Source organism: Scophthalmus maximus, chromosome 1 (assembly GCF_022379125.1).
Source record: "Scophthalmus maximus strain ysfricsl-2021 chromosome 1, ASM2237912v1, whole genome shotgun sequence".
Lineage (NCBI taxonomy): Eukaryota > Metazoa > Chordata > Actinopteri > Pleuronectiformes > Scophthalmidae > Scophthalmus > Scophthalmus maximus.
Window position 1 is genome coordinate 20,933,552 of NC_061515.1, and position 15,533 is coordinate 20,949,084.

Sequence of the window (15,533 nt, forward strand, 5' to 3'; positions counted from 1 at the left end):
AAAATACTTTAGCTACGCCTCATGGGCGTTTTGTGAGGTTGATGATAAATTCAGAAAGTAAGCATGATGGATATTATCCTTCAATATTCCTCTCAGCATAATGTTTCGGGGGATGTATTTAAAAGCTCAGCCTCCAGGAGCCGCTGCGGGATGGCCTGCCTGGTTGTTGTTTTTTCTCTCCCCCTCCCTCCCCTCAGTAAATGTGTTGCAGGCTTGGACAAGTCTCTGGACGCGTCATTTTTTGCAGCGGAGGCCACCGTCCTCACCCCGACGCACCGCGTTCATGTGGCAGGCTCAGCATCCTCCATCCATCGCGCATCCATCCAGACCGGAGCCTCGACGGTCCCACAGCTTATAGCGAATTTGCGCGCACACGCGCTGCTGCTTTATATTCGGTAAATAATCAGGGTTGTTTTCCATTTTTACTCGGTGTCCGTGTCCCCCTTTTTCTCCACCCATGGAGGACCAGTGAGACTGCCGGGGAGCGAAAGAGGCTGCACGCCGACGGGAGTGCAGCCAGTTCGGCGAAAGACGGAACGCGTTTGAGATCGGTCGGGGTTTCCGGCGCAAGGAAGGCTGCTTTTCTCTTTCGCCATCATGTGAACGCGGGCGAGGCGCGTCAACCCGCCGTGGATGATGGTGAGTGGTCGATCGACGCGCACCGTGCGTTTCTCCTCTTTTGTCTCGCATACGCACACACCTGCAGTCAAACACCACGGAACCGGGAGCCTTTTCCGATGGGAAACCCATCAGAGCAGGGGCCCGGCTTCCTTCAGGCGATAGCACTGGGATTTAAAAATAAATAAAAGGTCAGCGAGCCTCGTGTGATGGATACTGAGGTCGGTGATGTCTGACCCGGATGGCCGCATCCAGGGCGATCATTGGGTCAGTGTCAGTTGATGGATGGATGGATGGATGAACGCATGGTGTGTTTACAAAAGAGGGTCAATAGTTTGTCTGTAGACTAGTGGTGGAGTTTGAGCTCTCCTAGAGGTCCCTGAAGCGGTCCCATCAACACAATCAGATGATCAGATTTGAGCTGGATGGCAAAAAAATGCCTTTGCTCTCTGCTTTCTAAATCTTACATGTGAAGATGCAATGCACAAAAATAAAACACAAAAAACAGCATACTAATCAATTAGGTGTTTATGGGAATGATTGAGAAGATTTGGAGGCCGAACTACCAGAGGTCCTGGCAGCACGGTGAGTTTATTCTAGTATTTATTCTATTAATTTGAAGAGAGAACAATGAGAAAAGTATTTCCGGTGCACGGGAACAGTTTAAAACAAAAGCGAGAATTGGTAGGGCTTGATATCAAACCTCAGCGTGTCGTCAAGGTTGCAACTATTCAGTGTAACAACGACACATTTTTAATTTGACGGCGTGGCTCTGCTCATGTGGTACTCTGGGATTACGCTCCCGTGTCGACACGAGCGCATCGCATGATAATTTCTGCGGATTTGCTGCCAATCTTTCCGTTCTGCCACGGCGACCGCGGAGGCCTCAGCCTGCGCCTTGTGACGCGCGGTCTCCGGTGTGTCATGAAAACATTCTTTTCACGAATGTCTGACTATATAACATCCGCAGCTTCGGCAGAAATCCACATTCATCAGACCGGCAGGCCACATTTTTCCAGTCTTCAGGTCTCAGATCCTGACTTTGTCTTCTGGAGTTGTGGACCACCGGCCTCAAGGTTGGATGGAGATGTTGTAAAGAATCCGAGTTTCCGTAACCGTTCCGTTCAACTCGCACCTGTTCTTGTGGCAGACACTCGGAGCAGCAGCCTGATTCAAAACCCCCAAAACTCAGTGAAAGACAAGTGGCTTCCTTCTCCCTGGATGTCATTGAAAGGCATTCTGGGAAATGCAGGACGACTGAAGCAGGCGAAGAAGAAGATGGTGTTTCGTCACAACAACAATAACCCAGTGTGTGTGTGTGTGTGTGTGTGTGTTTTCCACCTCACAGACTGGCGGTATGAAACAGTGGGAGGAGGCGAGGGTGAATTTCTGCTCACGCACTTGGAGACCCTGCAGACTCAGTAGGCGTCTGTGCGTGCTCTTTGTGCATTTCGCTGTGTGTCGGCCCGCTTTTTTATCAGTGCAGTCAGGCGGCACAGCTCGAGTTCTGCAGCCCCTGCCGGTGGAATGAAAAATGCCACAACACGTGGCGCCGGATCCGCTAGTGGGTCAACGTCTCCGGCCTGCCTGGTGCCTCCCTCCTCACCCTGTTCTGTCTGAGGCCGAGTTGACTCTTTGTCTGCTCCAGCTTCACGTGATCTGATAAACAGCAGGTCCAGCTCATTACTTGTCAGCACTTAGTGAGCAGGCTTCTGAAATAATTAACACTAGAACAGAAAAGTCAGTTACACCGGAATTGTGTCCTTGAGTCTACTGTATAGTCACGCTCTTTTCTTTTTTCTTTTTTTCTTTTTTTCACTTGAACTCACGGATGAACTGGTCAAAGGTCACAGCACGTTTTTTTTCTCTTTATTGGGAGAAAATACACTTAATACCTCCTATTATTAAATTCAAGTCTTCATGACATACATGAGTCTGGCCAACAACAAAAAAAGGATGTCAATTGCACGAGTATTCTCGTGTTGCATTTTTTTTCATGTTCCCCGGCATACGAAGAATTCCGAGAAGCGGCAGGAAGTCTCGCGTTCATGTCAGGGATCCCTCTGAGGCGTCTAGGTGTCCGGCAGTGATGACGGATGGTTCACCGACTCGTGCTAATTAGTGTGCACAGTCTAAAATGGCGTGCTGAAGCCTACAGGCCGTCGAAGGCCAGCTGTTCATTCGTAGAACCGTTGCTTGTTGATGGGAGCAAACAGGTGCAGAGAGGCAGACTGGGCGGCCTCTGTAACAATGATTTGGAAAGTAATGGCTTTGTAATGGCATAAGATAGAGACGGAAAATGTCATACACGACACTTGTCAAGTGGAAATGATGCGGAAGAAAGTTCAGACTTCCACTGTGCTCGATGTCAAGCTGGAAGTAATTGTCATTGACCCCTCCGCTGCGTGGTCACGCGGGGCGATGTTGTTATCGAAAGCTGGAAAAAACAGAGATGATCACGGGTTTCGTCCCACACGTGTGTCCGGGTGTAATTAAGTTTAAATTGATTGGCTTTCATTTGGGTTTTGGAGCCAAACAATCAGGAGGAGCTTGTTTATGATTTGTTTTGTGTGAATGTAGGATGAATATTTCATTCACATTTAAACAGATGATTGCATCGGCATCAATAATAATAATGGCGTCCTTGTGGTAAATTGGTTGTTTGAGCTTGACGTTACGATGACTGACGGTTGTCTTTGGTTTTTATACTTAAGAGAGTTCGAGCGTGCTTTGCTTTTAATGCACTCTCTCCCCGGCTCTTTGTGTGGCCCTCATGGTTCCCCCCCTCCGGGTACTGCATGTGGAAAGGGTATTCTCACTGTAGTGCAAGAATTCTGACAAAATCCTTTTTCTTTTTTTGCGGGGAAAAGTGCAGCAGTCATGTTCACAGGCATCATCCGTGTTTTCTCTGTTGAACCTTTGGTGTCAACCCTCAGACTTCCCGACATCACATCTCAAAGAAAGACATGCTGCAGTATTCCCCCCCCCCCCCCCCCCCCCCCCCCCCCCCCCCCCCGCCCCCAGGAGCTGTCTCTTCCTTCTGTTTGGCTCCGCCGACACCTGAGATCCCCGATGTGCTTCTCGGGCCCTGTGTTCAGGTTCTCCTCCACGTTAACAAACGTCATTGATATTCCTGAGCGGCTCCCTCAGTGATCTGGTTTGGGGATGTTCAGTCATACCGAGCAGCCGGATTAAGCAGGTGCGGAAAAAGAGATGAGGTCTTTATTGTGGGAGCATGGTTTAAAGCAGACAAACACGGGCATTTAGTTCCTGGAAGTCAAACGTGCTGCTGCTGCAGGTCTGCTGGTACCTGAGAGGAACCTAAAGCGATGGTCAGAAAAGGACCACAGACCTGATGTCCTGAACCCAGTCCTGAGGCCTCTTGCTGCAGCCGGTCAGAATTCAAAATGGTAGAGTTGAGGCATTTCAGTATTAGTTATTGGAAAAAGCCCTGCTGTTAAGTATTCATATGCATATTTTCTGCAAAGATGCAGGTCTCGTCAGGTCTTGGATTTGTTTTGATTTGGGTCCATTTTATTCTTTGACTAAATCCTGACTCTGTTACCTGAATTTTTTTTCTGGTAGTTGGACAAAACTAGAGATACGAAAGTGTTAGCTTGAGCTAAGGGAACTTTTTTGGTTGTTTTTTTCGATGCTGCCTTCTCATCATTCCGTCAGGGTGACAAACAGAATCCGGCGTGGACAAAGACCTCTGTGTCTACATCCTCCTCCTCCCTGTCCGCCACCGATTCCTCCATCATCAGATTCTCCACATTCTCTCCCCAATCCGAGGAAGTGACAGCGGCCCCACGTGGTTTCTAAAAGTGGAGCGGGCCATTCACTCGCAGCCTTACGTAACCTCCTCAGCGAAGCGTCTGAGGAGGTGTTGAGGACGCCTCGGCCCCGTTGGCGCCCGCGGTCGTGCCTAATCCTCGCAGAGTCGTGCGGGTGTTTGTGGGCGAGAGCCAGCGAGCACTGCGAATAATGTTCATCTGAACAAGTGCTGTTCCTTTTCTTTAACTTAAGAAAGAAGAAGATAAACCAGATCTGAATGGAAATTGAGATGGCAAGTAAAGATGGACAGGGCTTTCATTCAGTTCTCGGCTCTGAAAATCTGTCCCAAGCAGATACCATCATCTGATGAACACAAAAAAAACACCCACGCTTTTCAGGGCCCATATGAATTCAGATTTGAAGGCAGAATTATTAGAGTATTCTTTGAACACCTTTATTAACTCATCATCACAGTCACCACAGATTAAAATCCCTCTTTTCTGAGGGAGAATCTGTGACTGTCAATTGTTTTTAATTCCCAACACTGTCTGGAATCCAGAGCTCCTCCGTTGTGTCGTCAGCATTGTCAAGCTGCTGCTCTCAGAGCTGTCCTGTCATGTCCTGACCCATCTCACCCGCCTTTTGCCAGTGTTGCTGTCTAACTGAGACACACGCACACACGCACACACACACACACACACAAAACACATGTCGTGATCCCGCTACCACGTTTCCACAACGACCTCAGCCAGTATTGATCGACACGTGCAGAGAGGACGGCGGTTGGCGTGCCAGGCTATCTGCAGGGCCATTGACGACAGCAGCCCCTCTCCCCGACCACTGTCTCTCTCCCGGATGCTGACATGTACACCGGTGACACACTCTGGTCCTCCGCTGGGAGCCATGGGACACCGGCAGCTCGCCCTGATCTCATCGCGGACGGCCCCCGTTCCTTGGCAGCTCACCCACCAGCCGGTTACTTTGGATTGCTCTGGCATTACACCGAGAGACAGAGAGAGGTCTGTCGCCAGGCATCATGTGCTCCGGCTCATTTTCTCATTAAAGCCGCCGCCTGCAGACGAGGGAAGAGGTTGTGGATGAGACAGATTGACAGATGCCTCAGGTCAGTGATGGAGCGAGGAGTCAGTCTGTTGTGCTTCATGACTTAAGATTACATTGTAGAGTTCATTACTAATGATATATTTTATCATTGATTGATCTTCTGTGAACTGTCTATTCTGTGTCCAAGTCAACTGGAAATATTTAGTTTTGCCTGTTTTTGCCTGTCATTCTGATTCATGTCCGTTTTGCGTTATTGTTATTTTAAAAAGAGATTTGCAAAACTCTCTCGATCATAAAATGAATGTATCATTTTCCAGCGTTAAGGAAATTATGGAAAATTGTTATCATAATCTTTTAATATTCTGAGGATTAATCAAGACATGAATGGTTATTTTTCAGCCCAGCATTAATTGAAAAATACATTAGCCGTGCAACCATACTGTTTTAAAATCCAAAGGAACCGTCCCTCTGCTTTTTTTGTGAATGTGAGTGGACTTTTTTTTATTCTTAACTCCATGTCGCACCTGTTTTTGAACACACGGAGCTTTGTGCGTCTGTTTCTCTTGTTTTGAGTCACGGGGATCGTTGCCAATGTAAAGTGATTCGGAAAGGAGCGGAAGCGCGATGAGTAATGCATCACAACGCCGTTGCGTAACACAACATGGTGGGAAGCCCACTGGCACCCCCACTTTCCTTTCTTTCCCTTCGCTTTCCCTGTACAGTATCTCTCCTTTTTTTCAGTTTAGCACTATTGCCACAGCAGCTCGTGAGCATCTGCCCATGAACCTCGAAACCCCCCGTCACTGGGAGGTACATCTTTGCCAATCTTCTGTCTCACCTTATCAGTTTACGTTATTGTTCAGATTTGTAGGGGTTGTTGTCCAGAGACATTTGCATGGCTGTCTTATGCTAGGCTAGTTTTCGATCAAATATACACATTTATACTGGATTTAATGGCAGTATGGCGTCTAAAAATCCTTATTTGCCCCTATGCAAAATTAAGCAGTAAATAATGATGTAAAGAATAATGTAGAAAGGAGCAGAGCTGTTGTCTAGAGTCTAGACAACACCTCTGCTCCTTTAAATAATTATTCTTTACATCATCAACGCAGGTCAGACCTTATTATAAAGGTCTGACCTGCGTTATTGAGTCTAGACTCAGGTCAGACCTGGTGAAGCATGGGGTCCTCAGCCACTCTGTGTATTAATAGACACCATTTCCTGTTCTTCTGAGTTCAGGCTGATGATGTCAGAGCTAAAAATGGCTGCGCATCTATGTCAGTGTGTCTGGGTCTTATCGACTGATCCGCAAACAGTTTGAAAACCTGTAAAACCTTTTTCATACTGTTGGTTGTCTTTTTTTGGTGTTTTAAAAAATAATATAGACCAGAGATTGATCGCTGTGTTTGGAGATGTTGAGACAGATCGATACGCCTGTTCACAGTGTGACAAAAACTAATCAGCTCACTAAATATGGTATTTCATTTTTTGATTTTTGTTTTTTCAGAGTTGCCTGATAGTCAGGGGGAAGTGCAATTTCTTTCCAACTCATCAATCAGTTTGACACGTCGTTAAACTTTTCTTACAGTTCTGGCCTTTGGGAATGATAATTTTGCCCTAACCACAGCACAGCAGACACAAATCTATTCAGTCACCATTATCTTAAAGGTGGGGTAGGCATTTTTTGAGAGAAGCACTTTCTGTCATATTACTTGAAACTCTCGTAACAAAACGATAGCGATGAATACATTGAATGATCCCACACTGAAACGAAAACAATCCCTCATCTGTGGCCGCGGCAGGACTGTAAAAACCACGACCAATCGGAAATCACTGTCCCAAAATAGTGATTGGATGAACCGGCTTTCTCCTGCCTGCGCGCACTCCGCTCGTTCAACACACAGTCGGTCGCGTGACCAGTCTCCTGCACGGCGTCGGCAAACAACCGAAGCCGCCGGTGGTAGCAGACGAATTTCTGCACTGAACTAAAGAAGAAAAGAGTTGCAGAATGGCAGAGAAAGTGCCTACAACAGCTTCCGGTCGCAACAGACAGAGCAGTAGAGACAACTACAGACACAAAGAGGTTGGAGACTACAGGAGGAGTGAACAGAGTCAACATCGCGTGGCTCTTCACCGCTGGCGTCAACTCTGGGAGGAGAAGAGGGTGAAAGGTAATTTTCTGCTTCATTTGGTTGAAGGCGGTTAATGTTCTCGAACTGTGTAACCAACAGAACTGTTAGAAAGCTTGTGTGTATCAGCCAGCGCCAGCTTAGCTTCGCTGGAGGACACTAGCTAAGTTAGCTAACGTTACGTTAGCTTGTGTGTATCTACAGCTAAAGCTGCCGGTGTGTTCGCCGGGTGTCGTCACTGTAGCTGTGAGCAAATGTCGTTTGATTGTTTATCTATATCCGCTCTGAACGGGACAGAGCGTTACGTGCGTGTGTTGTGCAGGGTTCACTGTATCAGCTGTAACTTGACCTTACTGAGGCAGGACATTAAATGAAAAGTACTGTTCAATGTAAGGTAATATGAACATTTCACTAAGTTGACCTCCTTTCTCTTAAACCAGGTACGGCAAGTTGTACATGAAGAAGTCCAGGACCTGGAGGTTGTCTGCCAGACCAGAGCACTGAGACAGACGATCCCCGTCAACAGCGAGAGAAGCAGGTCAGCAGAGGACCAGGCGAGTCGGCTTATGATACTGTAGGTTGAGCATGAAGTGGTAACTTACTTGTGTACAAAAGCTACTTTAATATGGCAATGTTGTAAAAAAAATCGAAAAAAAGTATAAACATTTATGCCAGTGGGTTGTTTAATTTTTTATTTTTTTTCAGATTCTGAACCTCAGAACTACCTGTTATGATTTTCAATATTTTTCTAAACAAAGTCATAACACAAATATATATGAAAGAGTGGCTGGTCCACCAACATATCACTAAATCAATTATACTTGGCTCCCACAAAAGGTGCCAGAAAACCATGTTTGTCTTTAATTTTGTCAGTCTTTTACAGTAATGTTGATCTATTATTGTGATATTCTTTCTACAGGACAACTTCCTAAAGAGTCAACGACAGCACAGCCTGACCCATCAGCCCAGCTTTGACACTAGAGCTAGGAAACCCTGTACAGACAGTTTCTTCATTGTTGTACATATGTGTTTATGCTAATATTATAATATATATTTGGTATATTGTATGATGTTCCAAACAAATAAACAGGTGTCATGACACATTGTGTTCTAATTATTTGTGCAGCTTGTAAAGAGGTAAATGTAATGGTTGGATTTTTTATGCTGTGAGTATAAGGAAAAGGCCTTGAACATTTAAAAAAAAATGTATTCCAACAATATAGAGCAGGTTATGCAGAACATAAATAAACATTGGTATTGCACAAAATACTGTGTGCAAAATGTAAACCTCCATATGTGGCAGCCTGGACACAGGAGTCATGAAGATGCCCGCAGCACTTTCTTTCCACGTCTGTGGGCAGCTCTGGCAGACACAAGTAGACCTGCAACGGGACGGCCCGGTGGAGCAGCACCTGCTGATGTGAGGTGCAGTAAGTAAAGCAGCAGACTCGTGTCACGTCACTGCTCCTCGAGTTCTGGCCTGTACAGCAACACATGATTAGATCAGATACATGATAAATGATTCGATGTATGATGAGATACATCGAACAGAGTCTGGAGTAGACTCAGTCTTAGCTAACAACACTCATCTTGGAAGCTCTGACGTGCTAAACAACATGTTATCCTGTACAACATCCACCTCCATTGTGTCACAGACAGTAACAGAAAAAAAGGACAGAAAGCTGTGAAGGTGCTGCAGCTGTCTCATCGTCACAATATGGCTGAAATGTTTAAAAATATAAACTCAAAACAAACGTTGTCTGTGTAGAACTGCTAACCGTGTTTATGTTTTAGCTTCGCCTGCGGCAGCCTGTTGCTAACTAGCCAGCAACAAGTTACTGCATCAGAACTCTATTTTCAATGAGATTTCGCAACACTAACATGTTAGCTTGACAAATGTCTCCACCGACATCAGCCATGTTCATTGTTTACGTTTATATTAAGATAATGTCCGGTGTTTTCTTACTTGTGAATGAGCCACGAGCAGTCAGATAGCATGTGCCGCTCGTGCCTTCCTCCTCCGACGCAGCCAGACTGACGAGAGGCAGCGGTGCGCGTTCATGTGTTGAGGGGGGCGGGGCTTGGGACGGAGGTCTGGAGGAAGCGAGTCGGATTTTGCGGCGATTTTCGAAAGCACCTACTCATCCTTTAAGTTGACACAGAAGCTGTAGAGCCAACATTTGTCATATGTAGAGCCCTACTGATATGGATTTTTGGGGGCTGATGCCGTCATGTACAAGATGCCCGATACCCATACATCATACCGGCATAATAAATAGTTTGAAGACATCATTCTGGAACTAATCAGCATAAATAATCACTTTTAATCCTCATGATATAAAATATCTATTGATAATGTATGACTAAAACGTTGTCTATAGGAGGATGATCTGCTTTTAGAACACACACGCGGACACACACGCACACGCATACACATATTTATATGAACACACTGAGAGGGAATAGACAGGGCCATTGATTGGCTCTTGTGCTGTTGCTATGGGAGTTTGAGCTGCTCTTCGCCTGGTCCAGACAACCAACTACCGGCTGTTTGTCAGTATCCAGACGTTGGCATGGCAACAGACAGGAAGTTGGGGTTGCACGAGGAGAATGTTGTTTTTGTTGTCGCGGATTGGAAGAACGTCCTCTGTTGTTTATCTTGTATGGTTGTAGTTTTTTCTGTTTCTATCTTTTTGCAGAGGATGATCCGTCTGCAAACATAAAAAACTGCACATTTTCCTCCGCAGCTGTAGGACCAGCTTAATTCTTCCGCACTGGCACACGCACTCACACACAAACAAACAGGGTGACCCGGTTGCAACCTGCTAATCCTGGACAAGAGATGATTATTAATATGACATGGTGGATGAAAATGGGGAAAAAAATTTAGTGTGCCTGTCTGTGTCCAAGTTTGCTTTAAAGAATTATTTTTTTTGGCTTTATCACACTATTCATCAACCATTCCCTGTTGACTGTTTCCGTTAAGGCTCCATTCAAATGCAAAAGCTTCTCTGTCTTGAACAGTCAGTCCGACACACACACACACACACACACACTACAAGTGTATCTTGGTTTTTGCAGGTGGCAAATGAATTCACTTTTGTGAACGAGGCCACCTAATGGTATAAAAGAGGCATTAGATTCATGTACAGGTCATCAATACACACACACACACACTCACACACACTCATACACACACACACACAACGTGAGGAGACCCATTGACATATTCCTGACACCTAAGGCCAATTCATACTTCTGTGTCAGCAGCAGCAGAGTACAGCAGACTCTGTCTCGGGCTCAAGGGTTACGTTGGGTCGACCACCGCTGAATATGCCTTTTTTTTTTATTAGGACCACCTCCCCTGCAGGAAAGTGAGACGGACAGAATGTTTGTTCTTTCCCCCGCACATTGTCAAATGTGCCCGACCAGTGTCAACCTCCAGCGAGACATGAACACATTTTTATCTTCTCCTCCGTGACTCGACCCTCTGGGGGTTAATTGTCTCCAGACTGAGGGCGGAAAGCAGTGATGAAAGTTGAGGGATCGGAGAGGAACTGAATAATAAGATATTTGAGGATACCAGGGAATAACCAAAACCAAAACTTGCCATCACACTTTTGCTTCACATTAAAGGTGCATAAGAAAAAGGATTTTTTAAAAAAAATAGCTCTGCATACATCAATGAAATTCTTCATCCCCTTAAACCCGGGGAGATCATGAGGCTTTAATCGCCCTCGTCCGCCCTCCTCAAACACTCGCTGTTATCTGAGATATTATTATCCAATAGTTCCGCCAGCGGGGAGAGTCAAACCGTGTGCATGTGTGTGTTAACACTGCTGCAAATTGAAAGCCACTTTATTCAAGGGGTAAAAGGGGTTTTGGTTGCTGGCATCGATGTTGATCCTTTTGGATCATGCTGGTGGATTTTGATGGTTTAGGCCACTTTAAATCGGATAGATCTGGCCTGCAATTTTTACAAATGCTACGGTTGAAATCACTTTGAGATTGATTCCTATTGGCTTGCCATCAATTCCTCTGGAAAACGACATGCGGAGGTCTAACTTTTGTCCTCCTCTCTTCTGTTCTCAGGTAAAACCAAGCGCCTGGGCAGTTCTCCATAGCCTCCCCTGCCCCTCACCTCCCACCTGATCACCTCTTCTCCTCCATCTTCCTCTCATCTCTCTCTCTCTCTCCTCCTGTCCGCCATGACGACCACCCTGGAGACGCTGCTGGCCCAGCCCGACCAGGAGCTGAGCCCCGAGCGGCTGAATGGCTGCGAGGACACTGGCGACCGTTACAAAGTGGTTCCCTCTGTTGTGTGCTCAATGTGCTGCCTTTTCGGCATCATTTACTGCTTCTTTGGTAAGTTGGAAAATTGGACTGGAAAGTTTGACCTCTCGGAGAGGTCATGGAGCAGAAATGTTCAATGTGGACGACCCTTCTTTTTGAGCCCTGTTAATATTGTCTTGCGTGTCTTCTCTCAGGTTATCGCTGCTTCAAAGCTGTGATGTTCCTCACAGGCTTGATGTTCGGCTCTGTCGTCATCTTCATGCTCTGCTACAAGGAGCGCGTGCTGGACACCCAGCTGAGCGTGGAGGCGTCGGTGGGCATCGGTCTGGGCATTGGCACACTTTGTGGCCTGGTCACCATGCTGGTTCGCAGCGTGGGCCTCTTTATGGTGGGCTTGCTGCTTGGCCTGCTGGTGGCCGTGGCCACCCTGGTCGGCATGGAGGAGCTGTCCGACAGCCCACCGCGCTCCGTATGGGTGCCCCTTGGCGTGCTGCTTGGCCTGGGCATGCTGTTTGCCGTGCTCACGCTGCAATGGCAGCGTCTCTTCACCACGTTGTCCACGGCGATGTTCGGTGCAGCAGTGATCACGGTGGCTTTGGACTACTTCGTAGAGCTCTTTGCCCTCTTGCTGTACATGTACGAGAGGCTGAAAGCAGCACCGGCCAAACCTGTTTGTTGGCTGACGTGGGTGGTGCTCGGGGTGTGGCCAGCCCTCACCCTGCTGGGGGTCATGGTCCAGTGGAAGGTGACTGCCGAGGGATACTCGCATACGAAGGGTGAGGAAAACTGGTAGTGTGTCTCTTAAGCTATAAACTTGTCGCAATTGTGGTATGCATCCATTATATAAACGTATTCATTGGTCCATTAACTACTTAAATTGAAACCTGATATGACCTGCAATTCACCAAATATGTGCTTGACAGAAATGTTCCACTTTACTGTCCATGAGCAAGGCCAGGAATAGGGTCCCCTGGAAATATTAAAAGTTCATGTATTTACTAAGTCTTGGCCCTAAACCTACTGTGAAGGAGCTCCACAAGGCACCTTCATGGATCGCCTCAAGTTCGCAATATGATGAACCACTCTTATTTTGAGTTCATTATCATTCAAAGTGAGCTCCGCCCAGAGCTACTGTCTTTAGCAGTTGTCCATTGCAGGTAAAGCAAAACAAGACGCAGGCCAATCGGCTCTCGTCGTCAACCCCCTTACCCTGTCCTCCACAGTAATCATCAGCCGGCAGCAGAGGAGGATGCAGGTGATGCGGATTCGTCAGCGGGACGACCGCTACCGCAGCAAGAAGAAGAAGAACAAGCCGCAGCACGGCTCCTCCTCCCACCATCAACACCAGACGAAGCAACTCCAGTCTGAGCCCGCGTACCGCCGCAAACCCAACCCCATCCGCCGCTACGACACGGACGTCCTCTCACCGGTGAGGACCCTTAATGATGTGTTTTTTTCTGTTGTGGAAATTGTTTTTTAATCTTAGTCTAAGATTGAACTTGGGTTAGAGAAACCACTTTCCCTTTCTGTTTCTTCGTATTTGACTGCATGTTTAATTTCCGTTTTAGTTTTAAACAAAAGTCTTTTTTTTCCAGAGCTACATCCAGAGTTTTCGAGAGCGGCAGGTGCAGCCTCAGCCTTTCCCCGGGCAGCTGATGGGCGGACCTCACGTCATAGTGGATGTGGGCTACAACCACAGCTCCACGAGACCCCTCAGTGGAGGACCGGTGCTACAGGTCCGACCACTTTCAGAGGCCTGAACGCACACCACAAACCGGGGAGACAGGACTCCACAATCACCACCCCACCTGGGTGTAATCACAAACCACCACTGGGGTTTCAATGCAAATATTCTGGGCTAAATACAATCTGGGTTTGACCTCGCCCCTAAGAGGATGAAAATATGTTTAGGGCTGAATTTACCCCCCAAAATGTGAACAAAGTTTAACCCTTTAGTCATTAAATTTTACTTCACAGAGCTCTGCTCTCTTAATGGATACCTGCTGGGGCCATCGGTACATGGTGCAGAGGTTCGGCCGACCTCTTTTCACGGCCTCTCAGTAGATTCCAATGCACAGACGCATGCATGCACTTACACAAGAATACACCGCAGTCACACTCTTAACAAGGTTGATGTGGAAACCTGAAAAGAGCAGCCTGCTGTACCCAGCCCCAAACCAGTCTGTCACCATCTCAAGTCAAACCAGATCAGGGATTGGAGTGTGAGCGCAAACCCGCCTCAGGTTCAAACAACGGGCATCGTTTGAAAAAAATAAAAAATACAACTTTGCCCTCATTCAGCGGGCTGTTATACTGCTGTCGTCGTTTTTTTGTAAACTGATGCTGCAGAAGCAACAAGTTCCTCGGCCTGTCGGCCCCTAAAAAAGCCCAACGAAGATTATCTAATTAAGGGAAGTAAGGGCCCCCCTGCTTTTCTGTGCCATCTTGACTTAAATAAAGGAGGGAATACCCTTCGTCACCATTGGTGCTGGACGATACACTACTTCAAGCGTCAAACCTCTCTCTGTGGGCTGGGGAATCTGTTTAAACAGGTGCCTTGTCCCTCCTTGGACTGTACCAACCAGTAGGAGGGGGGTTACTGGCGGATCTCCCATTGATGGCGTGTCTTTGCAGTTACTGTAAACACAGAATTATTTTTTACGGGGGGGGGGATTAGCCATAGAGTTATAACAAGGACGGAAGAAAATATTGGACTGGACCTGTTGCTTGTTATCTTCACAGTTGCCTGGATATATGAGGAGGATTTGGTTCCAGCTGACCGCCAAAGAGCCACATTTACACCGGCACCTCGTGAGACTTCGCCCAATTACTTTGCATTTTGAATTTAATTGCGGCGATGCAAACTTTTGGCTCTCCAGATTATTCCCGCCAGAAACCCGCCAAAGTAGTATATCCTCCAACTTTGGTGAAAATCCGTCCAAACCAGGCGGAGGTGTTGGTGTAAATATGGCTCAGAGAGTGAAATAACCAACCAATTGACCAGTGGCCATACCAACTCGTACTTGGACCAACAACTCCTCCCGTCGTGTGCATTGATTTTCTTCAACTTTTTTTTTTTTTTTTTTTGTCGTCAGTGAAAATACTCTGTTATCGCCTTTCTACCTTTTTTTTGAAAGAAAGGCAAACAAATGTGTGGGGAGGGGGGTTGGGGAATAGACCGCACATTTTTGAATCCGTCCGCGGGGAAACCGAAATGCATGATCTCACCGCTCTGCCCCGTCCCCCCCGATCCGCCGTGCGTGGCTTTGTTGTGGCTCCCACCAAAATACCCTCCACCCCGTTCATGTGCATCGATGTGAAACTTGTACATAACAGAGCACTTAATGTCTTTTGGGGTTTTTTTTGTTTGTTTTTAACCATTTTGTCATTTAATTTAAACAGTGGAATTGTAACTGTTTTTTAATCTTTCTTGGGAGTCTAATTTCATTGAGACATGTTCTTTTCCAGTGGGATGTATTTATTTGCCGATTTATTTATTTTCTGTAAAAGGAGAGTGCAATGTCATCACTGTAGGCCAGTAACTCCATGCTTTTTTTTTTAATTGACTATTATGAATATGATTATTAAAGCATGTGTTCCTATGGGCCTGTATATGATCTCTGTGTCGGAGTCGTCTTTGAACACAAGGACACGCAG

At 46.6% G+C, this 15,533-nt stretch overlaps 1 protein-coding gene across 3 annotated transcripts; it reads left to right on the plus strand.

Annotated features, from left to right (window-relative positions):
- Positions 1–59: 59 nt before the first annotated feature.
- tmem198b (transmembrane protein 198b) lies at positions 60–15,493 on the plus strand. Of its 3 annotated transcripts, none has more exons than XM_035623434.2 (5): positions 60–639; positions 11,676–11,948; positions 12,071–12,652; positions 13,100–13,305; positions 13,472–15,493. In XM_035623434.2, the coding sequence occupies exons 2-5, from the start codon at positions 11,792–11,794 to the stop codon at positions 13,634–13,636; spliced, it is 1,110 nt and encodes a 369-aa protein (XP_035479327.1). In that variant the 5' UTR covers positions 60–639; positions 11,676–11,791; the 3' UTR covers positions 13,637–15,493. The 3 variants fall into 3 exon arrangements, with proteins under 3 accessions (XP_035479327.1, XP_035479344.1, XP_035479335.1); XM_035623451.2 differs by having other exon boundaries at positions 11,810–11,948; XM_035623442.2 differs by lacking the exon at positions 60–639 and adding an exon at positions 4,558–5,515.
- The last annotated feature ends 40 nt before the right edge of the window (positions 15,494–15,533 follow it).